General features: G+C 39.4%; 1 protein-coding gene across 4 annotated transcripts in view; it reads left to right on the top strand.

Annotated features, from left to right (window-relative positions):
* Positions 1–639: 639 nt before the first annotated feature.
* LOC117528107 (oxysterol-binding protein-related protein 7-like) overlaps positions 640–26,756 on the top strand; it is a 39,700-nt gene continuing 13,583 nt past the window's right edge. Inside the window, exons 1-14 of one of the 4 annotated variants that reach the window (XM_034190662.1) lie at positions 640–796; positions 3,529–3,675; positions 7,605–7,748; positions 7,894–7,947; positions 9,876–9,989; positions 15,097–15,261; positions 15,724–15,865; positions 17,671–17,789; positions 18,000–18,089; positions 18,227–18,383; positions 18,977–19,110; positions 21,323–21,415; positions 23,214–23,388; positions 24,456–24,530. In XM_034190662.1, the coding sequence (XP_034046553.1) occupies positions 3,538–3,675; positions 7,605–7,748; positions 7,894–7,947; positions 9,876–9,989; positions 15,097–15,261; positions 15,724–15,865; positions 17,671–17,789; positions 18,000–18,089; positions 18,227–18,383; positions 18,977–19,110; positions 21,323–21,415; positions 23,214–23,388; positions 24,456–24,530 (1,600 nt within the window). In that variant the 5' untranslated portion in view covers positions 640–796; positions 3,529–3,537. The remainder of the gene's footprint in view (positions 797–3,528; positions 3,676–7,604; positions 7,749–7,893; positions 7,948–9,875; positions 9,990–15,096; positions 15,262–15,723; positions 15,866–17,670; positions 17,790–17,999; positions 18,090–18,226; positions 18,384–18,976; positions 19,111–21,322; positions 21,416–23,213; positions 23,389–24,455; positions 24,531–26,756) is intronic. The other 3 variants (XM_034190663.1, XM_034190665.1, XM_034190664.1) reach the window with 3 other exon arrangements.

Raw genomic sequence — 26,756 nt, forward strand, 5'->3', positions numbered from 1 at the left:
CACTCTGAGTGCTGCTGCTGTTGTTGTTATGATGATGATAATAAAGGATGCACTCTGAGTGCTGTTGTTGTTGTTATGATGATGATAATAAAGGATGCACTCTGAGTGCTGTTGTTGTTGTTATGATGATGATAATAAAGGATGCACTCTGAGTGCTGTTGTTGTTGTTATGATGATGATAATAAAGGATGCACTCTGAGTGCTGTTGTTGTTATGATGATGATAATAAAGGATGCACTCTGAGTGCTGTTGTTGTTGTTATGATGATGATAATAAAGGATGCACTCTGAGTGCTGTTGTTGTTATGATGATGATAATAAAGGATGCACTCTGAGTGCTGTTGTTGTTATGATGATGATAATAAAGGATGCACTCTGAGTGCTGCTGCTGTTGTTGTATGGCTGATTACATTTTTTGTTATTCGGAGAGCTTCAAATAAACAAATACCCGCTTCTTTGTTTTTTAGAATAAAATGTCCAACTTGCTGTGATCATGTTTTGTTGTGGTGTCCCTGTGATTGTGGCACGCCTCACACTCACACACACGCACAAAGCAGGCCGGCCTGTTTGGTGACTCGTAGCCCCGCCCACAGATACTTGCTCTTTGATTTCACCTGTCTGACGAGCTCCACGTCTCTTTCGCAGCAGCTTCGTGTTCATACTACAATCTTTGTTTGTGCTGTTGCACTTCATTTTTCTGGGGGGGGATTTTTTTTAGGTGAATTTCGTAAAAACAGGATTTTTTTTTTTTTTTTTTTTTTCCCCCTCTGGACTTCAGAAGGAGTTCGTCAGAATAGGTGAGTTTCATTAGAACCACACAGCACAATTATCCACAGTAAGTAATGAACACTTCTCTCTTTTGAATTGTTAAAAATGGAGTTAAAGTTGTTATTATTATTATTATTATCATTATTATTTATTTGCTGGTTGTGAGAAAATGGGTCGTTTTAATCCTAATTACGACCAATCAGAGTCACTGACTTCAGCTGGTGATCAATCAACTGACAGACAGGAGAAAAAGAATTACTTTGTAACTGTTTAAAAAAAAATAACCATTACTTGGAAAAACACCAGTTTTGGAGGATTACTTGGTTATCAACTGGTTTTAACTTCAAGATTTTCCAAATGAAAGCTTTTAAAAGGCTCCAAAACCACTTAATTATAAACAAATTTATACTAGTATTAAACTGAAGTTTAAAACATGTTAGTAGTTTAAAACTGAATTGCTTTTAAAGATGCTTTCAAAGCAATTTTAAACCTGTTATTTTTGGCATTAAAGGCTTTAAAGCAGCAGTAAGGGCTGTTAATTTGACTTTTAATCTGTTATTAGATGTAATCTGGATTAAAGTGCTGTCATAATTTAAGGATGACTGGTTTGAAATGTGATACTGTGTCTCTGTTTAAAACTGTATTCAGTGGTTTTAATCTCCCCTGTATTAGTCCTGTGTTTCCGTGTGAATAAAATTGATCAAATGTCTGATTATAGTGGATTTAAAGAGGACAGATGTTGGGGTTAAACTGCTGTATTTCATTTGAAATGGGTCTAAATTACTTTGAACTGGAGTCAGTAATTAAATTCACAAAATGGGTTTGTGTTAAATTGCTGCATAAGATGATTTAGTGCAATTTAAACAGTTAATTGGTTTCAACCTAAACTAGATTATTTTGTTCCAGTAGATTTTGGATTTAAAAGGTTACAAAAAAAAAAAAAAATCGAGCTGTTTTTCACTGTGGTTACATTGGAGATAAGATTCTGTCAAGAGCAGTCTTATATTTTATTTAAGTGCTTTTAAGCAAATTTAAATGGTGTTTTAAGTGAGTTTGACAAAGTTGTTCTGTCTGGTTTTTAAAAAGCAACTGAACATCTTTTAAATTTGAAGATTGTGCTGAATTCATTCTGGGTTTTTTTTTTTTTTTCAGATGTTTAGTATAACAATGGAAAGTGCACCAGATTTTAAGTTTTTGTGCTTCTGAAACTGTCTGCTGCTTCTGGAAGGTCCCTGCATAGGCTCCATAATCAGATGTTTCGCTTTTGTGGCAACGTCACAAAATGCATTCATAAGTGATGTTCTGTCTAATATTTCTGAAATGCGTAAATGTCACAAAATTTGAAATACACTTCAGATATGGTCCAGCTTCTGAAATCACATGCAACCACTTCCAGATTTGCACAACATCTTTGTGCACTTGTAGAAATTTTGCACAGAATCACAATTGTGATACTTTACAGAACAGCTGCAACCTTGTCTCACTGTAGTTCATGAGACTGGGTTATGAATAATATGTTAATCTACAGACGCCTTTACGGTGTCAAATCTCACGCGTAATCACGTTCTCGCTGGGGAGGCCGAGACTTCGTTGTCAGTGTAAACAAGCGTTTGCGTGTGGTCGAATGGACAAGCAACAACCAACTTGTTTGCAACATTGCGTCGTTATGGAGGTGAGTTCAACCAAGATATGTATTTAGGTGTTTAATTAAGATAATCATGACTTTTTAATGTGAGTTTTATTTAAAAAAAAAAAAAGCGTGTTGGTGTTAGCGTTGTGTGTCAGGAACGGGTTCCTTTCGGGTATCATTAAGAAATGATTCCATCCATCGACATTAATAGCCTTTTTGCTTCATGATTCCCTTATCGGTCCTTCAGAGTGCCCGTTGTTTTTGGCGGGTGTTTGTCAGGAAAATGATCATTTCTCTACATTGATTACAGACCCTGCAGTGGGTCTGTATAATCAACCGTTTCTGCGTGACTTTGATTTGAACCTTGAACCAATGAAGCAGTGTTTTGATGTGCTGCATCATTGGTTCTTTGTTTATTTCACTTTATCTTAATTTTTCCCAACTAAAACCCTAAGGAGCATATGTCTGTGAGTATTATTTACCATTTTTATGTTAAACTTACCTGTTATGGTCTTCTGAAACAGGTGATATGTATTTTATATTTTAAAAACAGGACTGATGCTAATGTGTTAGCATGTCTATGGCATTTTCAATGTTAAAGTTAGCATTAAGCTGAGCCATTATGAAGCCTCCCTTCCCAGCATGCAAAGGATTTCTGGGAAACCGTGAATGGGTTTGTGGCAGGGTGTCTGGGGGGGGGGGGGGGGGGGGGGGGGGGGGGGTAGGGTTTGTGAAAGGTAGACACTCACGCTATGGGGGGTTAGAGTTAGGAGTAGGGGAATAGCAAAATTTAAAAACCGTGTCACAAAGATGGGGCACTTTTTGTGATGGGGCAAAATAAATTTAAATAACGTGCAACTTCTGAACAAATCGTGCTGTAACTTGTAAACACGACACACCCACTTTGAGTGTCTGAACTGCAATAATTTTCTCCCTAATTAAAAGCAGGTGCAGTAAGTGGTGTTTGAATTAAGACAGGAAAAATTAAATTTACAAAGTGCGTGCTCTTTAATGTTTTCCTGAAAATGTTTAGCAGCAAATGTGTTTTCCAGACTTCTCTGTATTTTGTTAGCCTCAGAGACGCACATCCCGTCCTGATTGTCCCCTAATTTGTCTAATTTTTCTCATCAGTGCACCATCATGGACCCTCAGGTGTGCCCACCTCCTCTGAACAGCAGCCAATCAGTGATCAGCTTTCTTGACAAATCCCCGATCAGCACATTCAAACCAGGTCACTCACGGAACAACAGCACCGGTTCACCCAAACCATCGAAACAGGTGATGACACCAAAACATCGAAAACCAAAACCTTCATCTGCGAGATTCTGCCGTAACGGAAACGGTCTAAACACTTTTAAAGCCTATTAAATGAATGGCCCTGTGGGCCTCGCACTTTGTCCCCCCCAGTTTCTAGTTCTAAATTGCGCCCTTGTTTACAAAGGTCAGCAGGTTTTGGTTCCAGCATCAGCATTTCATTTGAACTCTGAGGGATGAAACCTGCAGTGTGTCAGGTGTTCATGGTGTGCATTTTTAGTTTGTGTTCTCTAAAAATCCCCAGAATGAAATGAAAACAAATTATCTATAATTATCTATCATCAATACCAAAGACAAATCTATATTTGAGAATGAATTGATTCTGTGATATATATAAATATAAAGATGGAACTTGGTAATTCTGAAAGTAACTGAGACAAAATGAAAAAAATAAGCTTACAGACTGGACATAGGACCCCGGAACACACTGTGTAATGTTGTTTTGAGAATGAAGATATGTTTCCAAGTATTGATACTAAAATTGCTGACTAAATGAAGATTAAAAGTACAATAATAATCTAAGGTCTAATGATGAAAGGGGGTCACCCAGGCAACATGTAAAATTACCTGAAGATGTGCAATAAGAATTAAAGCAAAGGCACGGGTTTGACACTGGGGGGGTGGGGGCCATGGTCTCAGTGGGGAGGGGTGTTGCCCCGCTCTCACTTGGGTGGTCTCCCGATTATGTGCTTTGGTGTGGGGGGTGGGGTGGATTGGGGGCTGGGGGAGGAGTTTTGAGGGGTCCTGCTGGCTGTGCTAGGGGATTCTTGGGTGTTACGGGAGCCTCGTGTACTTCCTGGCCCGTGGGGGTGTGTCCCGCCTCTTGTCTGGGTGCTGGACCCCACCCTCACTTGGCTTGGTGGTCCCTGCCCGCACTTTGGGTTCGACTGCAATGGCTCCTTGCCCCCCCCCCCCCCGTCTCCACCACTGGTCGCTCCGCCCTTTGGGGACCGTGGCCCGTGTGGTGTGGCTCTGGGGCCTCCCTTTTGTGGGCCCATGCCGGTGCCCTATGTGCTTTCCTTGGGTATGGGGTTGCTTCCTGCGCCTCCGTGGGGCAAGGGTGCGTTCCGGCACCGCCGGGCCGTTCCCCTGGTGGTTCATCATGCTGCCCTGGTGGCTCTGGTGGCTGCCCTTCCTGGCCCCATGCCCTTCCACTGCCCTGTTTCTCCTGGGGCCCTGTGTCCTGGACCCATTTCCATTGTTGTGTGCACCCGGCTGTATGACCTCTGACATGCCAGAGTGGTCCACGTTATATTTTAAGGTTCTGTAGTTTTGTCTTGGCCCAACACACCAGCCACAGTAGTGATCAAATATTTAGCTGCGATCTGGGTCTCTGTGTGTGGACGGTTGTGTGTTTGTGGCTGTCACCACAGTTCAGTTTTGGGTGCTCTCAAGGGCCTCAAAACTCTGGTGTCCTAGATAAGGGTATGATGCTCACTAATTAGGCAATAGACTGTTGCTGTCACTATTTGTTCATGTGTGGTTGTTTGTCCTGGTAAGTTGTATGGTTGAGGCCCCGTGTCCTTGATGTCTCGCTTCTCATTGCTTCAGTTATTGGCTTCATCACTTGTCTTTCATTCTTGTCTGTCTTTGTATTGTTTTGGTGGTCGGCCCTTCTTGTTAGAAGTTGTCGGTTGGCTTTGAATAGGATGGTGTAGGCTGATTGGGAAGTGCGATGGGGTCACACACGCACACCACGTTCACTCACACACTACACATCTTCTGTCTTGCAAGAATAAATTGCATATATGTGTATTAATGTACATAAATGGTTCTGCCAGTGTGGCATTTACCATTACTATATATGCAGACAAGGGGAAAAAAAGAATTAAAGCAAAGTTGTAACTTTGTGTGTGTGTTAAGATGGTGCTTATATTGCAAAATTTTGAAATTTAATACAGACCCCCTGAATTTGATAAGAAAACATGCCGTGTAAAAAAATAAATGAATTAATTAATTAATTAAATAAAAAAAATAAATTAATTAAATAAAAAAAGTTTGTATAAACTCAATTTTTAGAGGTAGAGCAAAAGCATTGAAATGTAGACATTTTCATTCTGTATAACACTATACTAACTAAAGCTTGAAAGTCACCTGTAGAGCCTGTATTGAATTTCTAATACCCCTGTAACACTTTAATTTAGCCAATTTAGACAATTTAGCCAGCATATGCCAATTGTATTCAAAATGCTGGTGCATGTCTAAAATGTTATGGGTAAGTTAAGAGCTCGCTGATATATATGGTAATATGCGGAGTACATCAAACTTTGGGATTGCACAAAATTTTCAATGTATGCCAGCGTATATGTTCCACATATGTGGGACATAAGTTGTAGGTAAGTTGTGATTGTTGACACATTTCTTGTAAGTTACTCATAAGTCGAAATATGTCCATTAATGCTGTCCATTGACTGGCTGAAAGCTGCAGTCCTCATGCAAACAGACTGTATTTCAAATATTAAAACCATTCACACATGGAGTAAATATAAAGTCTTAATCTTACCTGTTTAAGTAGGATTCATCATCACAGCCTGATGAACATGTATCTAAATAGTGTCCTGATTTTAGAAAACGACATCTGAAAATTCTGTAATTCCTTCTCGTGGCTGAAGAAACAAGTCCCTGTTTTTTTTGTTTGTTTTTTCTCTGTTCTGGATGCATCTCAGCCTGAACCAGAGGAAGACTGCACTTTGTGCCACAAGAAGATAATCAAGTTGAAAAAGTCACAGCGCCTCATTCATTAACATCTGTGTTTATCACAAGCATCAGTCGATTCTGTCTGCACGTGATGAAAATGAATTCCATGATCCATCAAGACAAAAATAAAATGACGTTAAATTCTATTTTGCCTCCGTGTGGAAAAGAGACACCGCAACACCGTACATGCGCTTGATGACATGCTCGTCAATATTTAAGTGTTCCATCTGCCAAACAAAAGGGTTTTGCCAGCAGTGGAAATGCAAACCAAGCCAAACGTAACTGTTCTGACACGTATAACACCGCTCAGTACCGACCTGAACCATTCGGTGGAAACGGGGCTGTCAGTACACGCTGGCAAAATCGTCAAGGTGTAACAGCACCATTAATTTATTAGACGTACGCCTACATATGTCAGCGTTATTAATGTGGTCGGCATACACTGGCTAAATCATTAAGGTGTGACAGGGCCCTCAGTGAGCACCAGGAGGATTCATCAGGACTGTTGATGTGTTGGTGCACCATGAAGCTTTAGTTTGTACAGCGTTCTATAGAAGAAAATAGCAAACTTTTAATGCCTTTGAGCTGCCTCTAAAAAAAAAAAAATTAGCATTTTTTTTTTTTTTTTTTTTCCCCAATTGGAACCTATTCAAGGGGTCAGAATATTAAATGCCAGAACTTTGGAAAATAAGGACCACCCCATGAGATCCCATGACCACCTTGTTGTGAGGGAACAGTGCTAACCACTAAACCGCCACGGCGGCCGCGCTGCTTTATTTCAATTATTCCGTGCTAAAGATTAAGCTCAGCTGTCTTTGTGATGGATATGTGACTGGCCTAAATCTCAAATTTTTCTTCAAACTACACAAAGTGGACGCAGAACCACCTGAATCTCGGCCAATGAAATCTCAACTCATTTTACCAGATCAGATATCACAATTTAGATTTTTGGGTTTTATTTTTATTTTCCTGCTGTGAAGAGAAAAATGTTTTTCTTCACAGCAGTTTAATAAATTCAAAGTTTAGTTAACTTTGAAAGTATTAAAGCAGTTTAAATTGATTTATGTTTGCGGTCTTTAAATGAATGTAAAACAGATAAAATACTATTGTGTGCATCAATTAACAAACTCATTTTTGAAACTGTACTTTTCAGGGGCCAGCTATGCACTTTATTTATTTATTTATTTTGTAATCAGTCTCGTCACTGGGAGGTGCTGGATGACCTGCAGCAGGCAGACTGTGGTCCAGCCGTCGGCTCATCTTCGGACCTCAGCATCCCTGGAATTTGTGAAGGCTACCTGATGAAAAGGAGGAAATATCCACTCAAAGGCTGGCACAAGGTGAGCCAATCAAATGCCCCATCACTGATCATTTATCATGCTTTCTTTTTTCATTGTATTTCATTAATTGTATGTATACGTACAACGACAAATGCTTCATTCATTTATTCATTTTTTAATGCTTGACTCTGATTGGTCCTTTCAGAGATACTTTATGTTGGACAAAGGAATCCTCAGGTACTCAAAGACGCAGCAAGACGTAAGTTTAAATACAGCTTTATCCACTGTTGATCTGCTTGTGTGTGACCTTTTTGAGACAGAAATGTTTTATTGGTGACTTTTTAGTGTCTGTCAATCACTGATCAATGAGGCAAAATATTCAATGTATTAAAATTTTTAATTAGTTTTGAGTCCATGAAAGTTCACATTGTTGGCAGTGATCAAACTGGGATGTGACTTGTACACATTTACCCTGAAAAATAGTTTGTGTAGAGTATAGTATAACACCAATCCTCCATCATAAAAACTATCAGTTTGAATGTGATGATCAGCTACAAAAACAATGTTGTATGTATTACACCACTTGTTTATCATGGTCTGTACTTTAATTACCACAGTTGTTTTTTTTTTTAACTGATTAGTACATAAAAGAACAGTAGCCCAACTTATAGAAAAAGAGAAATTACATATGACGGCAAAACCTTAAAGTTGTCTTGTGCTTTGAAAAGAACAAACAACTCAAGCTGGACTTGTACTTGAGATTAAAAATGAGCAAACAACATAATGGAAATTGCTTTATGTGTTAATGTATCTTGTGATATTTTAATGGAACAGCAAAAAGGAACAAGCATTATGCTCAAGAAACCAGAGTAAAACAAAATTTCAAAACTATTCATAGGACAAATATTAAGGGCGATATGGACGAAAACACTGGTTTCTAGAGACCTGGAACCATGCGACCACAAACCGAAACTTATGAAAAATCTCTTTTTTTAATGACTTGAACTTTAAGTTTTACCAGAATAAAACATACAAATTATACCATGTCGCACCTTAAGCCAGTTATGTATGCGAAAAATCTCATTTTTAACATCTAACACTGAACGAGATGTACTCTTGAACCAGTCATAAAGTCCGCTGCAGAAAACGCGCTGCACTTTGTAGCGGTTCCGACAATGTAGTGGCTCAGAGATTGGATGTGGTTCTGAGATCGACTCCCTACTGCTGGTTCAGAGATCGTGTGGTTCCGAGGTCTCTAAGTTAAAGGTAAAGTAAAGGTCAAACAATGTCAACGTCCATTGGATTCTGTGACATGTTACTCCGTAATATGATCCTTTTTTAAAACCCTATTAACTCAACCAATAATTTGCATCTTTTTTTCTAAAATTAGAGCAACTTTAACTTTTGACATCTTGCAAACTGAAATTGGTCTTTGTCTCCATTCTTTTTGATTTTTACTCTATAACTCCATAACATTCAGTCACAGTCCAGAATATATCTTTTTGGAATCTTTGCGACCAGTCAAATATGGTGTAGTTTTCAATATGAATGGAACATCTTTTAATTTTGACCCCAGTTTTTTCAAATGAGTAATGTTTAAGGAGTGTTTGTGCTGAATTTGGTGCTTCTTTCACCATTTGCAGGATTCCTCTGTAAATATTCTGTTATCTGCTGCACTATTTCACTTCATGCTTGGTTTGTGCTCTGACATGCACTGTCAGCTGTGGCACCTTATATGTAGACAGGTGTGTGTCTTTCCATATCATGTCCAATCTACTGAATTTACCCCAGGTGGGCTCCAATTCAACTGTAGAAACATCTCAAGGATGATCAGTGGAAACAGGATGCACCTGAGCTCAATTTTGTGCTTCATGGGAAAGGCTGTGAATACTGCTGTACATGTGATTTCTTAGTTCTTATTTTTAATAAATTTACAAAAATCAAATTTTTTTTCTCATTATTATGGGGTATTGTGTGTAAAATTGAGGAAAAAATTTCATCCATTTTGGAATAAGGTTTTAACAGAAGAAAATGTGGATAAAGTGAAGCGCTGTGAATACTTTCTGGATGTACGGTAACCTGGAAAATACTGTAACTGCTACCTTCACCCGAGCTAACTTGCCTAGCTCAGAAACTAGACTAGTTCACAAATCCTTAGCTAGCTACATCATTATTTTGCCATTTTAGATTCAGAGAGGGAAGCTCCACGGTACTATGGACGTAAGCCTGGCTGTCATGTCCATCAACAAGAAGTCCAAACGAATCGACCTGGATGGCGGTGACAACCTCTACCATCTCAAGGTACCTTAGAGTCTTTAGCTGGTCCACACAATAGTATTGACACCAATCGAAAAATGTTATAGAATCGAGATCTGTTCGGGTCTGTGTTCATTGAAAACGGATGAAGTCTGTGTATAAACAGAGGGGTCAAATCCTGCAATGGGACAGCTGTGCAGTCTTGGTCAGATTGGTAAAATACTCTCTCAGTAGACTGACCTGATCCCCCCCCCCCCCCCCCCCCAAAAAAAAAGAAAAACGAAAAATTTCCAAACATCCTTGAGTATTTTTCTTTGATACTTTCTGTGAGAACCAGCTGTTGTGTTCCATTCTTAATTGTAAGCCCCCAAATTGGCATGTAGTCCAAACTGGAAGTTCTTGCATTTGTAAAATTGACAGTGACTTTTGGAAGGGCGCCTCACCTATGTAGTGATCTTGCAGGTCACTGTCTCAAATGGTTGAATTTAGGGTTTAATTTCTCTGAATCTTAATTTGAACAATATTCTGGCAACTTGTGCAGACACTTCCATATTTGGACAGTGGCTTTGTGCACTCCTGGATGTCATGCACAGTGTCAGAACTCTGATTTATGCAATGGCCAAATAAGTGGACCAGCTCCATTATTGTATGGAATATATCCACAGATCCTGTGAAATATGACGCCACCTTCAGGTTCAACATTTTCCAAGATTTATTAGTCTGCTGAGTCTCAAATAGTCCAAGAGAATCACATCAAGAATGATCAAATACGGGACATTTTTCCAAACAAGTGCAAATTGTCATGATGAATCCAGATAAATATATCTTTGCTTCTGGAAAGGTTGGGAACCTTTTAAGTGTCTAGAAATGTTTTATGGCATGGTTATGTAGATGTTGTAGATATAAATGTGAGATGTGCAGTAAAACTTAAATGAAGTCACACAAGCCATTAAATCAACAATTTTAGTTGAATTTTCCACTTGCATATAATTTCCTCAGAGGATGTCTTCTTTGCTTCAGATTTGTGTGTGTGTGTGTGTGTGTATGTGTGTGTGTGTGTGTGTGTGTGTGTGTATACAGTAAAACTCACATATAATGGATTCAGGTGGGCCAGTGAATTTTGACTTATCGAAATCCACTATACGAGGTCTGTCAATAAAGTTACGGTCCTTTTTATTTTTTTCAAAAACTATATGGATTTCATTCATATGTTTTTACGTCAGACATGCTTGAACCCTCGTGCGCATGCGTGAGTTTTTCCACGCCTGTCGGTGACGTCATTCGCCTGTGAGCACTCCTTGTGGGAGGAGTCGTCCAGCCCCTCGTCGGAATTCCTTTGTCTGAGAAGTTGCTGAGAGACTGGCGCGTTGTTTGATCAAAATTTTTTCTAAACCTGTGAGACACATCGAAGTGGACACGGTTCGAAAAATTAAGCTGGTTTTCAGTGAAAATTTTAACGGCTGATGAGAGATTTTGAGGTGATACTGTCGCTTTAAGGACTTTTCACGGTGCGAGACGTCGCGCTGCGCTCTCAGGTGGCGTCATCAGCCTGTTCAAGCTGAAAACCTCCACATTTCAGGCTCTATTGATCCAGGACGTCGTGAGAGAACAGAGAAGTTTCAGAAGAAGTCGGTTTCAGCATTTTATCCGGATATTCCACTGTTAAAGGAGATTTTTTTAATGAAAGACGTGCGGACGGGTCCGCGCGTCGGGACGCAGCCGCCGCGGCGCTCCGCCACAGGAAAAACACCTCTGTTGAAAGCCTTAAGGACAAGTTGGAACATGTCCTGCCTGTTAAACAATTTCTCATATACTCACTCCACTGAAAGCCATCAAAAGCCGCCTGGATTTTACAAATGGTTATCAACACAGAGGTGTTTTTCCTGTGCCGCCGCACCGCGTCGGCTGCGTCCCGACGCGCGGATCCGTCCGCACGTCTTTCATTAAAAAAATCTCCTTTAACAGTGGAATATCCGGATAAAATGCTGAAACCGACTTCTTCTGAAACTTCTCTGTTCTCTCACGACGTCCTGGATCAACAGAGCCTGAAATGTGGAGGTTTTCAGCTTGAACAGGCTGATGACGCCGCCTGAGAGCGCTGAGTGACGTCTCGCACCGTGAAAAGTCCTTAAAGCGACAGAATCACCTCAAAATCTCTCATCAGCTGTTAAAATTTTCACTGAAAACCAGCTTAATTTTTCGAACCATGTCCACTTCGATGTGTCTCACAGGTTTAGAAAAAATTTTGATCAAACAACGCGCCAGTCTCTCAGCAACTTCTCAGACAAAGGAATTCCGACAAGGGTCTGGACGACTCCTCCCACAAGGAGTGCTCACAGGCGAATGACGTCACCGACAGGCGTGGAAAAACTCACGCATGCGCACGAGGGTTCAAGCATGTCTGACGTAAAAACATATGAATGAAATCCATATAGTTTTTGAAAAAAATAAAAAGGACTGTTACTTTATTGACAGCCCTCGTATGTATAAAATGGACAAAAGCTATATGTAAAATGGACAAAAGCCGTTATGTGTGAAAGATTTGTTAGTCAGGAGGTGCCGAATGATCTACGGGGAATTCCCAGTACCAAGTAGGCTTACATATTTCCTTGATTAAATGCCTGACCTTGAATAGGGGCCTGCCTCATTTAATTTAAAAAAAAAATAAACGCTTCCCAGAAATAAGCACTGGACATTATGTGGATTAAAAGGATTACATTTGGGCGAGTCACTCCCCCCCCCCCCCCCCCCAAGTCCACTGCAGAGTGGTACCTTAAAATCCTAAAGCCTGATTTATCCTTCTCCAACTCTCTAATTCTGGCCATGCAATGACGTTGACATGCGCATGACCCTTTTTAAAGTTCTTCATTGCATTGGTGGATTTTCTGGATTAATTTGTTCTTTAACAAGCTCCACTTCTTGATACAATCATCAACCTCCAAACCAAAGATACGTGTAATTTCTCTCCATGAATTGTGGGTCATTTGAGCATCTTTTTCTAACTGTGTTGTGAAGTTGCTCATATTTGCGGAGTTTAACGTATCTGATCCATGATCGAAATGTAATCAGCAGGCACACTGCAAAAACTATTAAAATATGATGGGAGAGGAAGGAGTGAAAATGGAAAAGTGACAAATCACAGCCCTTTGTGGTCCCTGTCATTTAGCAGGTGCATGGGTTCACAGCCATGCAAAGGGCTCTGATCTAAAGTGGTCTGGTTCGTCACACCAAGGGAAATGTGAAACTTAACACCATAATACCAAATGTGAACCTTAACACCAGTGCAGGTAGCAAGCAGCATTTTTTTTTAATCACCAGCCTTGAATAAAGGCCTGCGTCATTTAGGTGTTGGCACAGTTTGAAAAAAATAAATGCCTGGGCTCGTATCCTTGATTCATCTCAAAGAGCTCCTAACTTTGCCTAAAATATCCTGGCAAGGACTCCCAGCCTCAGAGAGACCCAAGAGGTGTCCGAGAGCAACTGTCGGCAAGGAGTTGACAAAAACTCCTATCTTAGTGAGGAGGCGGGGGTTGACCCTGCTGCAAGGTATGATGTGGTCCTGTAAGAGCTGTGATGGGCCGTCACAGAAAGGGAAGGGGAAATAAAAAAAAATAAATGTGCTCTGCAGTCCTACATAGGAATGAACAGTAGAATCAACCAATCATGTAACCTGAACTGCATTAAGAAAAGCGTAATTGTGAAAATAATTTAATGTCATGATGATGATACGCAGCAAAATTAAATTGGAGCGATCGTCGGGCTGGTTGCTAAACCTGTAAATTGTTGTGCTGCAATGCATTATGGGAGTTCTGGGTTTTGGGGTTTTAAATGCTGTTGTGGTTCATGTTAGTGTTATTGATTTGTTTTTGTAGTTCAGTTGGTTTAGTGAGTTAAGTGTCACTATAAGTGCAAAAAGTGTATCATGTTTGATGCCGTCTGTGTTTTATCTGAAGAAATGAGGGCGCCTCCTAGCGGTAGAGTGCCAAAAAGACAAAAGCTCTCGCTTGTCTTTCATTATTTCATGCAGTTCACCACAAAAGGAATTGTTACACACCTTGAAGATGTTTGACCATATCTCATTCACGTATCGTGCCGATTGTCTACATATTAAAAGTGTGCATGAGTTTATTAATAAGTTCAATGTAAGTACATATTGTAAATACATTAAAATTACATACATGACACACATGCAAGGGGCATTTTAATGGAAATGCATTGCGATCAGATGGGGTGTGTGTGTGTCTATGCACACTTTGTAGAGTTAATGAGAATAGATGGTTTATAGAAAGTCCTTTGGGGTTTTCTTCATCCTGCCCATGAGTAAATGCTTTGGCCTGTAGTAATGATTATGCATATGGTGACGTAAGTATATCCATAAGAAGGTCTGTGGTATCTGGCTCTAACATGTTGAAATTTAAAATGGTTAAGAAATGATGGCCATTTTGGACACCATCTTGCCACAACAGTGAACTTTAGTGTGCGATTCTCCACATATTAATGGATCTATCCTGAAATTGACTGACATGCTACTGCTCCTGATGTGCCTGTTCAGAACGTGCATCATTTCGTTAAGCAGAGCAGCTTGCTAAATGTTTGCCTGCATTGATTTAACTAAAACAGTGAAATGTATAAATCCAGAGTTTTCTTAAGAAATATGAGCTAATATGGGGAGAAAAGTGAGCCAGCTTATAAACTATGGACATAGTAGCTTCTTTCGACCTGTCTGAGCTTTTTTCTTTTCTTATTTTTTGGTGCGGTCTGAGGCAGCCTGTTGTCTTTCTCCACTCGCTGTTTGTGAAAAGTTTCTGCAGCTGTGTGAATGGAACCATTTTATGTAAAGACGAGGTGGGGCTGGTTCATTGAGGAATGTTTCCAACACCAAGTGTGATTGTAAGTTTAGTACTAAGTTTAGTACTGTCACATTATAAATGTATTAGGGATCCTTAGAATTATTCTCCCCTTTTGGGCGCCCCTGGTCGTAAGATCCTTAATCATCCTTTGATTCAGTTGAATGAAACTTGATGGGTAAGCGATCTTAAACTGTCTGTAAAATCTCCAGAAGTCTTACTCTTTTTTTTTTCCTTGTTCTCTTTTCCAGTAACTTGTTTGTCCTCTTTTTTTTTTTTTTTTTTTTTCTTGTCTTCCTCTTTAGGCAAAGAGCCACGAGATGTTTTACATCTGGTTGACGAAGCTTTGCGCCCATCGTGTGTTCAGGAAGAATGAGGCCATGAGCATCCATCGTGGCGTTCTACACGCGCTGTCTTTGGGCCAAAATACGAACGCCATGGGTACATTCAGCCAAACCAGCAGAGTGATGGTTGGTACTTTTTTTATTATTATTAAAAAAAAATCCTAATTTTTATAGAATAAATGAATGTGTTGTTGAAATGACATGTTATTTTATTGATGGAGAAACATGGGGTGACATTTAAATTCATGATCAAAGGATCGTACTGTTTGCGGAGAGACAGGGTTGATCACATGACCTCTGTCCTCTCTGTCGATAGGACGGTTCATAGCTTTGACTGAGCGCGTGTCCTAGTTTAGGTTGAAGCGCACAAACGTGCATGTCATTTGAAGTTTAAAGTATTGATCAGTCTATGTAGTGTGTTATATGTAAATCCGTTGTTTTCCACCACTCACATAGATTGCTTTAAATCTGTCAGAAATATTTGTTCTGCACACTCAAACTGATTCTTATTGCTGGAAGTAAAAACTGGCACTTATAAAGTGACCATAGGTTAATGTGAGAAATTTAACTGATGTTGTGACCTTTCAGCCATCGCACTATGCCAGCACGGCATCTATGTACCAGCCAGAGATGGGAAGCCCCGCCCAGGAACACTCCTCCCACCCAGGGGTGACCAGTAAGGTGTCGGCGTGGCTTCAACAGACTCATGACATCGATGCCACCTCAAACGGTGAGACATCACAATCCTGATATTCAGAGAGAAGCCCAGCTTGTATTTCACAAACTGAAGCACACTGTACTCTTGATGTGCTGCAAAATGCCCCATTTCTCAATCTGCATCATTTTCCCTGTGGTTTTGTTTTTATTACACTGAACACATGAATCTCATCTTCTAAGATTACAGCTGCAAAGTGCCACCCCCACATCTCTGAAGTCCCCTAGACCTTCTCCAATTACTGGGGTCCCCAACACTCAGCATCTGCTTGCTGGATCATGCACAGAGTAATACACCACATGGCCAAAATGTCAAAGCTGACTGTGCAAGTGATCTTAGTCTAGTAAGTGCTCATTTGACAGTCATTCCAGCAATACCCAAGGATCACCCAAAAAAACGACTCACCACCTTAGGTCACTGATTAGCATCCGAGCTTTGGAACCATAGAGTAAGATGGGTAGCACCAGGACCCTAAAGACTTGGACCGTTATTCTCTTGCAAAGATGTCTACATCACCAAACACCTCATGATTGTAAGCTTTTTCCAGGTGCCTCTCAATTTCAAAGGCTAAGGACCCAGAGACATGCATGTGACTGTCTTTAAATTCAACACTTTCACCACATACAGATACACTTCTGATAGTTGAGTCCAGGAAGTCATTGAAAGCCCTAAATCTTTGTCTTGATCTTGGACAACTGCAAACCCAAACACTGATTCCTCATTCAGCTTCTCAAATGCTGTGGTCACAGTAGCCTTTGATTGCACAAAGATCACAGCATCTGCCATCTTGAGGACTGTAAACCTTTTCTTGTCAACAAAGGCACCAAAGTTTCTGATTTCCACAACCCTACCAAACACCCAGTCCAGCAAGCATTGAAAAGTGTAGGAGACAAAACACATCCCTGAAGAACACCAGTTTACACTTCTGGACTCAAATGATCTGTGTATAGCCTGGTTATAACATTTAGTAATTTCTTGGCAATCCCATGAATTCTTAGATGTCTGAGAGAGCAGTTTGATCAGCAATTAAATGCTCTGGGAAAATCAACATAGGCTGAAAAGAAACATTGCCAGTATTTATGCTTGCATTCTAGAAGTACTCGCAGGGCTAGAAATGTGGTCAATAGTTGACTTCATGGGTGTGGTTACTTTGTTGACTGTTCTGGTTATAAGCAGCAAGTAGCTGGAACAGAATCCTATTAAGAATTCTTGCAAGCACCTTCCTCAGCACAGAGTAGTTGTTACAATCTATAGCAGGGGTGGCCAAGTTCGGTGAAAGGCTCATTAAAAGTCTAACGAGTCTTTCATTGGATTCAGGTGTGTTGGAGCAGGGAGACACCTAAGAGTGTCAGGAAGGTGGTTCTCGAGGACTGAACTTGGCCACCCCTGAGCTATAGGACTGCCCTTTCCAGAATGAGACAGGTCCTTTCTTCCAATCTGTAGGGGTAATACTAGTCTGACTGAAACAAGATGGGTTGCACTGCCAGAAGAACAGCATCTCTGTCCACCTGGAGGAGCTCCGCTCCAATGCCATAGATCCCTGGAGCTTTCCCTGCCCTTGGCTGTTTCACAGCCTTTGTGATATCACTATGATTTGTTGGTCTGTAATTGACTGGAGGATCAGCCACAAGAACCCTGGTGCCAGAGATGTCTATCATCCCAGCAGGAGGATAAGCCTTATATACACCTGCTGAAAGTAGCCAGCCTAACATGACCGCAGTCATCAGTCAGAAGAGCAGATGTCTTTAATTAAAAAAAAATAAATAAATAAACCCATACTAAATGATCTGCATTGCTTTGTCTCCAACCCTGTGTGACAGACTTGGCTCGCTGTCAGGCTGAACTGACAGAACTTGCCCAACTTATTCAGAGACTCCACTGGCTAGAAGGAGGATTGCCCATCACAAACACAGACCTGGAGATGAGAATCAGCATGCAGGTGAGCCTGTTTATACAAAGAGGATGCTGAATCTGGTTCCATTTGGGTTTTGTGGAACGCTCAGGTCTACCCATTTGGACTGGAATCACTGCAAGGTGTTTTTTGTCAATTTTAAGAATCTGGTTTTTATATTTTGTTTGCGACCATATTTATTTGTGGTTGAAACACTCTTCAGACAACCTATTTTAACACAGATTGTTTTTGTTACAGAATCTCTCTCTGGAAAAACCCAAGAAGAAAGTTGGGAAGGTCTTTGGCCACTCGAGGACTTTGTCCCGTGTTGAAGCTATGGGCAATATGGTAGGAGTGAATTCCATGTGTTTGCTGATGTCATATTGTCAATATGTTGAAAAGCAAAGTGTAATTAATTTGTCTGTTTGACTGATATTCAAGATTTATTTTAAAGGCTCTTCTTAGTTCCTTTTTTTTTTATAAAGTATCCCACCAGCCACCTGAGTACCAACTGTGGTTCTGGTTTAGCGGCATCTGTTCAGTCCATCCCCGACTACGTTTACTCTCAGCTGTCAAACCCTCAGGTCACGTCACCTGAAGCAAAGAAGCTCCATCAGGACATCTGCACGGGTTCTCAGAGGGGTACGACCCCACACACTGACTAGCTCTATCTGAATTTATTCGGTTTTAGATGGTGCTCCTTCAGTCATTAGCGTGGACAGGAACTATGGATGAACTTTCAGATTAGTCCAGTTTTAAATTAATGTATTTATACCTTTTTGTATTCCGTTAATGTTTTAAACAGGTTTACTGTTAAGATTTCAAACAATATTTTAATTCTGTAGCTTTAAATATCTTGAACTGTTTTAAACAAGGTGCTTAAATGTAGTGAATACTTTTGAAACTTGAGCTAGCTAGAAGTTAACTAGCCACATTAAGTTGAGTCAGTGTAAGAATGGGTCATAACTGACAACTAGCTTAGCTGGAACTTTACATTAAGTGGGCTTTTTGTTGGTCTTAGAGACTCTACCATTTACCTAAAACGGGACTAAAATGCTTGCCATCTCCTGACTAGATGACTGAGAAGCGCCACCAGTTAGCTTAGTTTTAGTACAGAACACTTCAGTAGCTTCAAAGGCCAATGCAGTCAGAACAGTCTGGATTTTAAAAGTTTCCATGTGTACCTTCTTGAACATGATTTTGAGTTTTTATGATGTGTATTTGTCTTGTTTCAGTTTATACTTCTCTAAAGTCCATTCATGACGTTCTTACCTTGGAGAGAGAGCGGCTCAGGCAGGCCTGGACTGGACCGGACCTGAGACAGAACACTTCACATCAGCTCGCTACTCTGTGCACGACACTATCGGAGGTAAAATATTGAAGACTGGTCTGTTACCAAACTCAGGATCTGACCGTCTCCTGCATAGCAGTCATGATTTTTAATATCACGTTCGCTGACTTCACAATGACTGAGCCAAAAACACTAACTAGCACCAATTACGGGCATAAAACTGCGACCAAGCCCTTGCCGTCTGTGTGAGCGAAACTGTCGAGCAGGTTTGGGCTGTTTTCAGAATGAGTTAAAACGGCAGCATTTTTCCAGTCACCTGGAACACGCCTTGCTCTTTTCTTTTCACACAAGCTGTTCAAATTGTCGTCGTCATCATAGTGTAGCGTCAGTCGAAGAGGTAGTTAGTGTTGCTACATCCAAAGGACGGCACTCAGCATATGGACTGTCCGCACTAACCGTGACCAGCGCACACATCACTGTGCCGCAAAATAATACCAAGTATTTGTCTAATTTCTAGTTTAAAATGTCTAAATTATTTGCAAGTTGCCTCTACTTTTGTTTAAAAACAATCTGCCATTGGAAGAGGTGGAAAATTCACTTATGATTTCTTGATACAATCTTGAAGTTGAGAGAGAACTTATTTGGGCTTTAATTTACTGGTGTTAAGTGTGACAGCAACTTAAATCTTGTGGAAAGACGAATCTTATTTCTTCTCAGATGAGTCAAACAAGATGTCAAGGGTTGTATTGCTAAATTTAAAACATTAATCTAAAGTTCCTTCATCTTACTGAAATTTGACTTGTGATTGTTACATTAAGTTTAATTGGGTATTTTAATTAGAATGTAGACTAAAGTACTTTTTGTTTTTCTCTGTCTGTGATTTGTCACCTCTGCTCTTCTGGTGGAATTTCCCAATAGAAGAATGCCTTTTGAGGACTTTTCTACAAAGGTCCTCAGAACCTGAAGTAACTGACTGCAGTGATATTCCTCAGTGCACCTGTAGGTGGCGTGGATGTCTGTCTGTTTCAGTTTTCTGACAGCAACTGAATCTGCACCACACCAGTCTGAGATGGTTGTGAATGCATAAACTGAATGAGACGGGCTGATCTGTTGGAGTAGTCATTAGATGAGGGTGTTCCTCAAAGGTATCTCAGAAGTGGTAAAGATGGTGGAGTAAATACTGCGTGTTTGGAAAGACGAATAACATTTCCAGGTCATTGTGAGAAAACATGACACAACTGACATGACTCACCTTAAAGTCACCTGTTGGATATGTTTCAAAATCGTCTGACACAAAGATCCTAAAAGCTGCAACAAATTGAGACGTTAGTCTAAGTCTAGTACCAAGTTGTGTTTGGTGTGTTAAAATTTTCAAAAACGAGGCAGTCGTACTCCTGAACATGAAGACACAAATGGTCACCTGGGCAGTTCCAGAACCACTGCAGTTTTCTTTTTGTGTGAGAATCTCAATAGTTGACCTGGACTGTTGCTGTAGCAAGTTGAAGTCCAGGGTTGACCTTCATCCAAATAGTCAGGTTTGGTGCTAATTGGCCAATTGACATGGGAGGAACAAACACTGCTCAAAGTATAGCCTGTGGATGAACAGAGATGAGAAGCAAATGATGATGATTAACATTTAATGGTTATGTGTCTGGTAATTGTCCTGCGTCGTATGTGCATCAGAATGTTGTGGTCACAGGTCATTCTGTATGAAACATTCACTTCATCGATAATGACAAATCTGAAAGTACAGAAGGATTTGAGCAACAGTCATCAGGCTTAGTTAAAGCTTTTATTTATTCTTTTTAACTGCTAATACACATGCAGATTTATTGACTTCACAATCCAAACAAAATGGGAGCTGATGAGTTACTAAACTGCGGATCAATAACTGAGCAGGAATATAACAGTTAAACATCCCTATGGACTTTGCTCATGGGCACCTCAGAAACAAAAGGTGCTTTTATTAATTATATATATATATATATATATATATATATATATATATATATATATATATATATATATATATATATATATATATATATATATATATATATATATATATATGAGACTCAAATTTATTCAGCAGTTCTGAGCTTGTAAATATTATGCACATTGAAGTTTCTCTTCCATTAATGAGAAAACCCTCTAATTGATCTGTTAGCGGTTCGGTCCACAGCTGATGAAGCTGCATGCATGGCCTGTTTTTGAGATGTTTAAGTTTGGGTTTGTTTTTTTTTTTTTCTGTTTTTCTCTTGCATGCCTCTTCTGTGGCTCGTGGGTTCAGCTTGACATTCAGTCTCACCTGACCAAAGTCCATTCGCTTTCGCTGTCCTCTGATTCTACTGAGGAATCCTTCTGCACCGTCTGCCAGGACCAGGTGTGTACTCACTCCACCTTCTGTTTGTGTGCTAAACAAATGGTGCTTCAGGTGTTGCTGTCAATCATCCACACACACATTCTTTACCGGCCTCTAATCTTCGGGGGGGTGGTGGTTCCCACTTTTGGTCTCTGGCACTATACATGCATCTTCAACCTTTAACAAGCAGTGTTTTTTGAAGAACCACCAAATACAGTGGCTTGCAAAAGTATTCAGCCCATCGGTATTTCACGCATTTTAATTTGTTTATGGCATTTCAAATCCAAAAAATAAATCAGGCTTTTCAGTATAAAAATTTCTAAAATTATCTTCCTCAGACTCGAACTGAAAGTAAATCTCTACAACTTGTTATAAATGAATTTAAAAAATATAAAAGCCAAGATGATGGGTTGCATAAGTAATCAGCCCCTTTGGTATAATACCTGTAAATCAGTTTAATTGCCAGTTTTCTTCAGACAAGTCAGGGGATGGATACATGAACATTTCCAAGTGACTGAATGTCTTGAACTTTATTTACATCAGTTATGAAGAAATACAAACAATATGGCACTCTATGGTAAATCTGTATGGAGTAGACACTGAGTGACTGTGCAAGAAGAAGAGTGAGGAAAGCCACCAAGACACCCACACAACCCAGAAGTTACAGGCTTCTGTGGCTGTGATTGCAGAAATTGTGCATAGTGCATATTTTGCATTTTGTATCTCCAGTTATACAGCTTCATGATGAAGTGGCACAGAGGAGGATTTTATTAAAAAGAAGACCTGAAAGTTGAGCTACAAATTACCAGAAGGTGCATCTGAGATGCAAGCCTAGATTTAATGTTTTGGTGAAAGAAAACCCTCCTCAACCCATCATCTTGGCTTTTATATTTTTAATTAAGTTATATCAAGTTGTAGATATTTACTTCCAGTTTGATTCTAAGGAAGATAATATTTTATTTTTATTGAGAAGCTTGATTTACTTTTTGTATTTGAAATGCCATAAACAAATTAAAATGTGTGGAATACCAAGGGGCTGAATACATTTGCAAATCACTGTAAGCATAAATAAAAATGTTAAGCTTTGTTATATAGACCTAATGTATTTTCTGGAGTATCAGTTGCAGGGTTTTGTTCCCCCCCCCTGCGATTTACTAGATAAAGCATAAAAATCCCAAATTAATTGATATATCTATCTCATATGGCCTCTGATTTTTGTTGTAACATTTCCAACACTGTGGGTCAGCAAACCACGTTCATCTGCATCACATAACATCTAGCACGTTGTCCACTGCATATTTAGTTGTCTCTTGCTTATTTATTGATGTGGTTATTTATTTTTTGTAATTTAAGAGCTTATGTTGAGTGTAACTGCAGGGCAGGGATGGTGGCCAAGCGTTTAACTGCACTTGTTTCCTGGTTCAAGGCCACCCCTGTCCATTCTCCATGTTATGTGGCGCTGTCAGGAAGGGCACTTGTGCCAAATAAACATGCAGATCCACCTCTGATCTGCTGTGGTAACCCCGAGTGAAACGAGAGAAGCCAAAAGGACTGCTAAATGTAACGGCACATGCTGTGGTGTGAACAAGTGCTACGCTGAGCTCCTTTAGACTCAGTCCCAGGGAAATGATATCAAAAAGTTCTACATACAGGACAAACTATTTTTCCTTTTTCAATGCAATTTTTTTTCACCGGAGCAACTTGTACTCTAGAAAATACGGTACTTATCGATGTTCACATTAGAATCTGATCTTTAGTCTGTATCTTGGAGATGATGTTTAAATGTCTTGTGTTGGCTGTGATATTCTCTCCATCCTAGAAGACGCCATCTGAAGGCCATCATCGTTCGCCCTCTGTGGCAGAGTCCGTGGCTGAATATTTTGATGCGAGTGAGGTGATTGTGTGCGAGACCTCGTCGGAGGCGGAGGCATCTGATGAATCAGGTTTGAGTGACATCACCACCACCAGCACTTCTGAGCCTGAGGAAGGACACGGTCAGTGTTCAGTCATGTGACTTAATCTGATGTGATGTTCCAATGATTGGGTGTTTTTAAGACTTTATGGAAAAATGAATTTAATTTGTTTTAAACTGAATATCTTCAGGTTTTGGAGCAAAATGAGTTGATTGGATGAATAAAGTGTAAATTTGTCTCTGACACCCCCACCCCTGCTTTAAATAAGTGACATTATAGAGCACGGTGTCAAATTCGATCAGACTGATAAAGTAAGACTGGTTATTGATCTGTGCTTTTTATAGTAGAATTACATTGTAACATTATCAAAAGCAGCAGTTCTTAAATTAATATACAGAACAGTTTAAGATTCAGGTAGTTTGTGCAACTCCTACATCTAGATTCAGTGTTTTCATTATCCAAAAAATTATCCCTAAATACTGCTTTATTCTTCAAAAATACTCTGGTGGGGGGATCTACATTTAACCAAGGCAAATAGTCTACAAGTTACACTCAACTACAAATTTGAGGTACTTGTCCTTTGACTGTTTCTATTTTCTGATATTTCATACTTTTCCTCCACTACATTTATCTGACAGCCTTTGTAACTGGTTACTTTGTTGATTGATATTGAAAATATAAATTACAATTTTTTTTTCTTTCAAACAGGGTCACCATCAGTTTGTATGTAAAATTTTACATCAAATGGCCAAATGAAAACCTGAGTAATTTAATTCAATAATCTATTATTGTGAAATGAACCATTCTGCACTATGAGTGCTTTAAGTGTATTTTGATGCTTTGGCATTTGTTTTTCTAACAGTGTTACCACTTAAGTAAAAGCTCTGAGCACTTTTTCTGCTCTTGCTTTATTCTGTTTTTTTTTTTTTTTTTTTTTTTTTTTGCTTTTTTTAATAAAGGTTCCAAATTCTCAAATTATCATTCTGCATGTCAGAAAACTGTGGATTTGTTACCCAATATGCACATCACTGTGACATCATCACAAATCATGTCCACAATCTGCTTGCAGATAGAAACAGTGGATCAAAAGCATAATGCTTCTTCTTAGTAACTGATGTGTCTGACTGATGTTACTTTGTCATCCTCAGCTGTCAGCACAATGAACTACAGGACCAGCGTGTCCAGCACTTCGGAGCAACACAGCTTGGTGCCCGCTGATACTGGTAACAAAGTCTACTCAGTTATTGTTCAAATGATGGTGACTCCTGTGTGTGTGTGTGTGTGTGTGTGTGTGTGTGTGTGTGTGTGTGTGTGTGTGTGTGTGTGTGTGTGTGTACCAGTGATGCTAGTAACGCGTTACTCTAATCTAACCACTTTTTTTTAGTAACGAGTAATCTAACGCGTTAATCTTTCCAAATGAGTAATCAGGTTAAAGTTACTTCTCCAAGTCACTGTGTGTTACTATTATTTTTGCATTGTGGGTCGATAGCAGCATTAAACTTGGTCCGTGGGCAGGAGGTTGGGGTTTGACTGAACTGCCCACTTTAAGCGAGCTGTGAGCTTTTCATCAGCTACGACTCGTCCTCACCTTTTAAAGCAAAACAGCACACCTGCACTTACAAAGTCATTTTTATGCTTTATTTTCCTCCTTTATTTTGAATTCTGAGCTGAGCCTCTCCGTATCATCTCGTTAAAAACAGCTGATCCTCCGCGACGCGTCAACAACTAACACTATTTTCCACTCAAATGCACCTAAACTCTCTTTCTGAGGACCACATGATGTGAAAACACAATAAAACTTTCTTACCTGTAAATCTGGTCATGTTTTCTGCATAAATAAATGCTGTTCATTCTTTGTGCTCAAATGCCAAAGCAGGGACGAATCCAGATGGAATGGGGGCGTAGGGCAGGGATGTGCCCCCACAACACCCCTAGATTAAAGGTCCAGTTTTGAAGCCGTTTTTTTTTTTTACTACAACTACTAATACTACTTAAAATAATAATAATTTTGACAAGTAAAATGTTTATAGAGAATTTAAATGTTAGAAAAATGTTAGAATTTAATAGTTACATTTATAAACAATGTAGGTTAGAAATTGCAAGTTTTACTGTTACAGTGCTGTCAACAGTTAAATATGAGGTCAAGAAAGATTATTTTACTTTTTATAAAACAAGTATTTATTTTTATTGAAGTCAAGAAAGGGTGACTATAAAGTGAGTTTTGGCAAAAATCATTGTCATGTTGAGGTGGCAGAGGGTTGTTGTCGGCAGCTGGGGAAAGTAACTAGTAATCTAACTTAGTTACTTTTACAATTGAGTAATCAGTAAAGTAACTAAGTTACTTTTTCAAGGAGTAATCAGTAATTGGATTACTTTATCAAAGTAACTGTGGCAACACTGGTATATACACACAGTACCAGGCAAATGTTTGGACACACTTTTGACTGGTATAGTGTGTGTGTTGATGGAAAGGTTATGGGACATTGACACTCGGGAGCTCTTGACACTCTGAAATGATGCATTCGCAATGGAGGCAGGGTGGACCAATTTTTTTGAGGTGGACCGTTCAGTCTGTGGCACCGAAAGCACACTAACCATTTGGTCAGCAGCCCTGCACTTCAAAAACTAGACTTGTTAAAAATTTTACTTTACCAACTGAACCTTAAAAGAGTGAAAATAAAAACACTGACCTGAACATTGTTGAGGTCTTTATCTCACATACATCCTGAGCCAAGGCGTTGTATCCAGAAATGTGACCATTCTATTTGCTTCCAACCTTGATGAAAATTTACCACATCCGTTGCTCCTTTTAAGGATTTACTGCATTATTTTTTGCAAAACAGTTGATTGCATTGGAGAATTCTAGAGCAAGTGACAAGATTTATGATGCATCTTTGTCACAAAACTATAACTTTTTTTTTTTTTTTTTTTTTTTTAACTAGTTTGAGAGGTTATACCTCTACTACGCCCATTAGGATCTCCGGGCTCTAGATTGGGTAGTGTTTAAAAACTAAGTTGCTGACATTTTTTTCAAGGGTGGTAATAAATTATGCAAAGTTTGTATAATGAGTTGGAATGGCATGTACACAGTTATTTTCTTTATTTTTATTTTATTATTACTTCTATTTTCTCATTTGATTTTTAAATGGCATGTACACCGTTATTTTCTTTATTTTTATTATTACTTCTATTTTCTCATTTGATTTTTAAATGGACCACAAGGGAAATGTTTTCACTTCATCATCCAGTATTTTAATATATTTACAACTATATTAAGTAGTTACATTGAACTTAATAAATGAAATCATGCACACTTTTCAATACTTAGCTGATTCACTGCCTTCTACTGGAATGATGTGAGTCCAGAATGTAATTATCAATGTCCATTGTTCAGTGTTAGCTAATATCCATAGTTTCTCCAAAAATATTAGACCTATCAATGTTGCGTT

This window comes from Thalassophryne amazonica, chromosome 16, assembly GCF_902500255.1.
Source record: "Thalassophryne amazonica chromosome 16, fThaAma1.1, whole genome shotgun sequence".
Taxonomy (NCBI): domain Eukaryota; kingdom Metazoa; phylum Chordata; class Actinopteri; order Batrachoidiformes; family Batrachoididae; genus Thalassophryne; species Thalassophryne amazonica.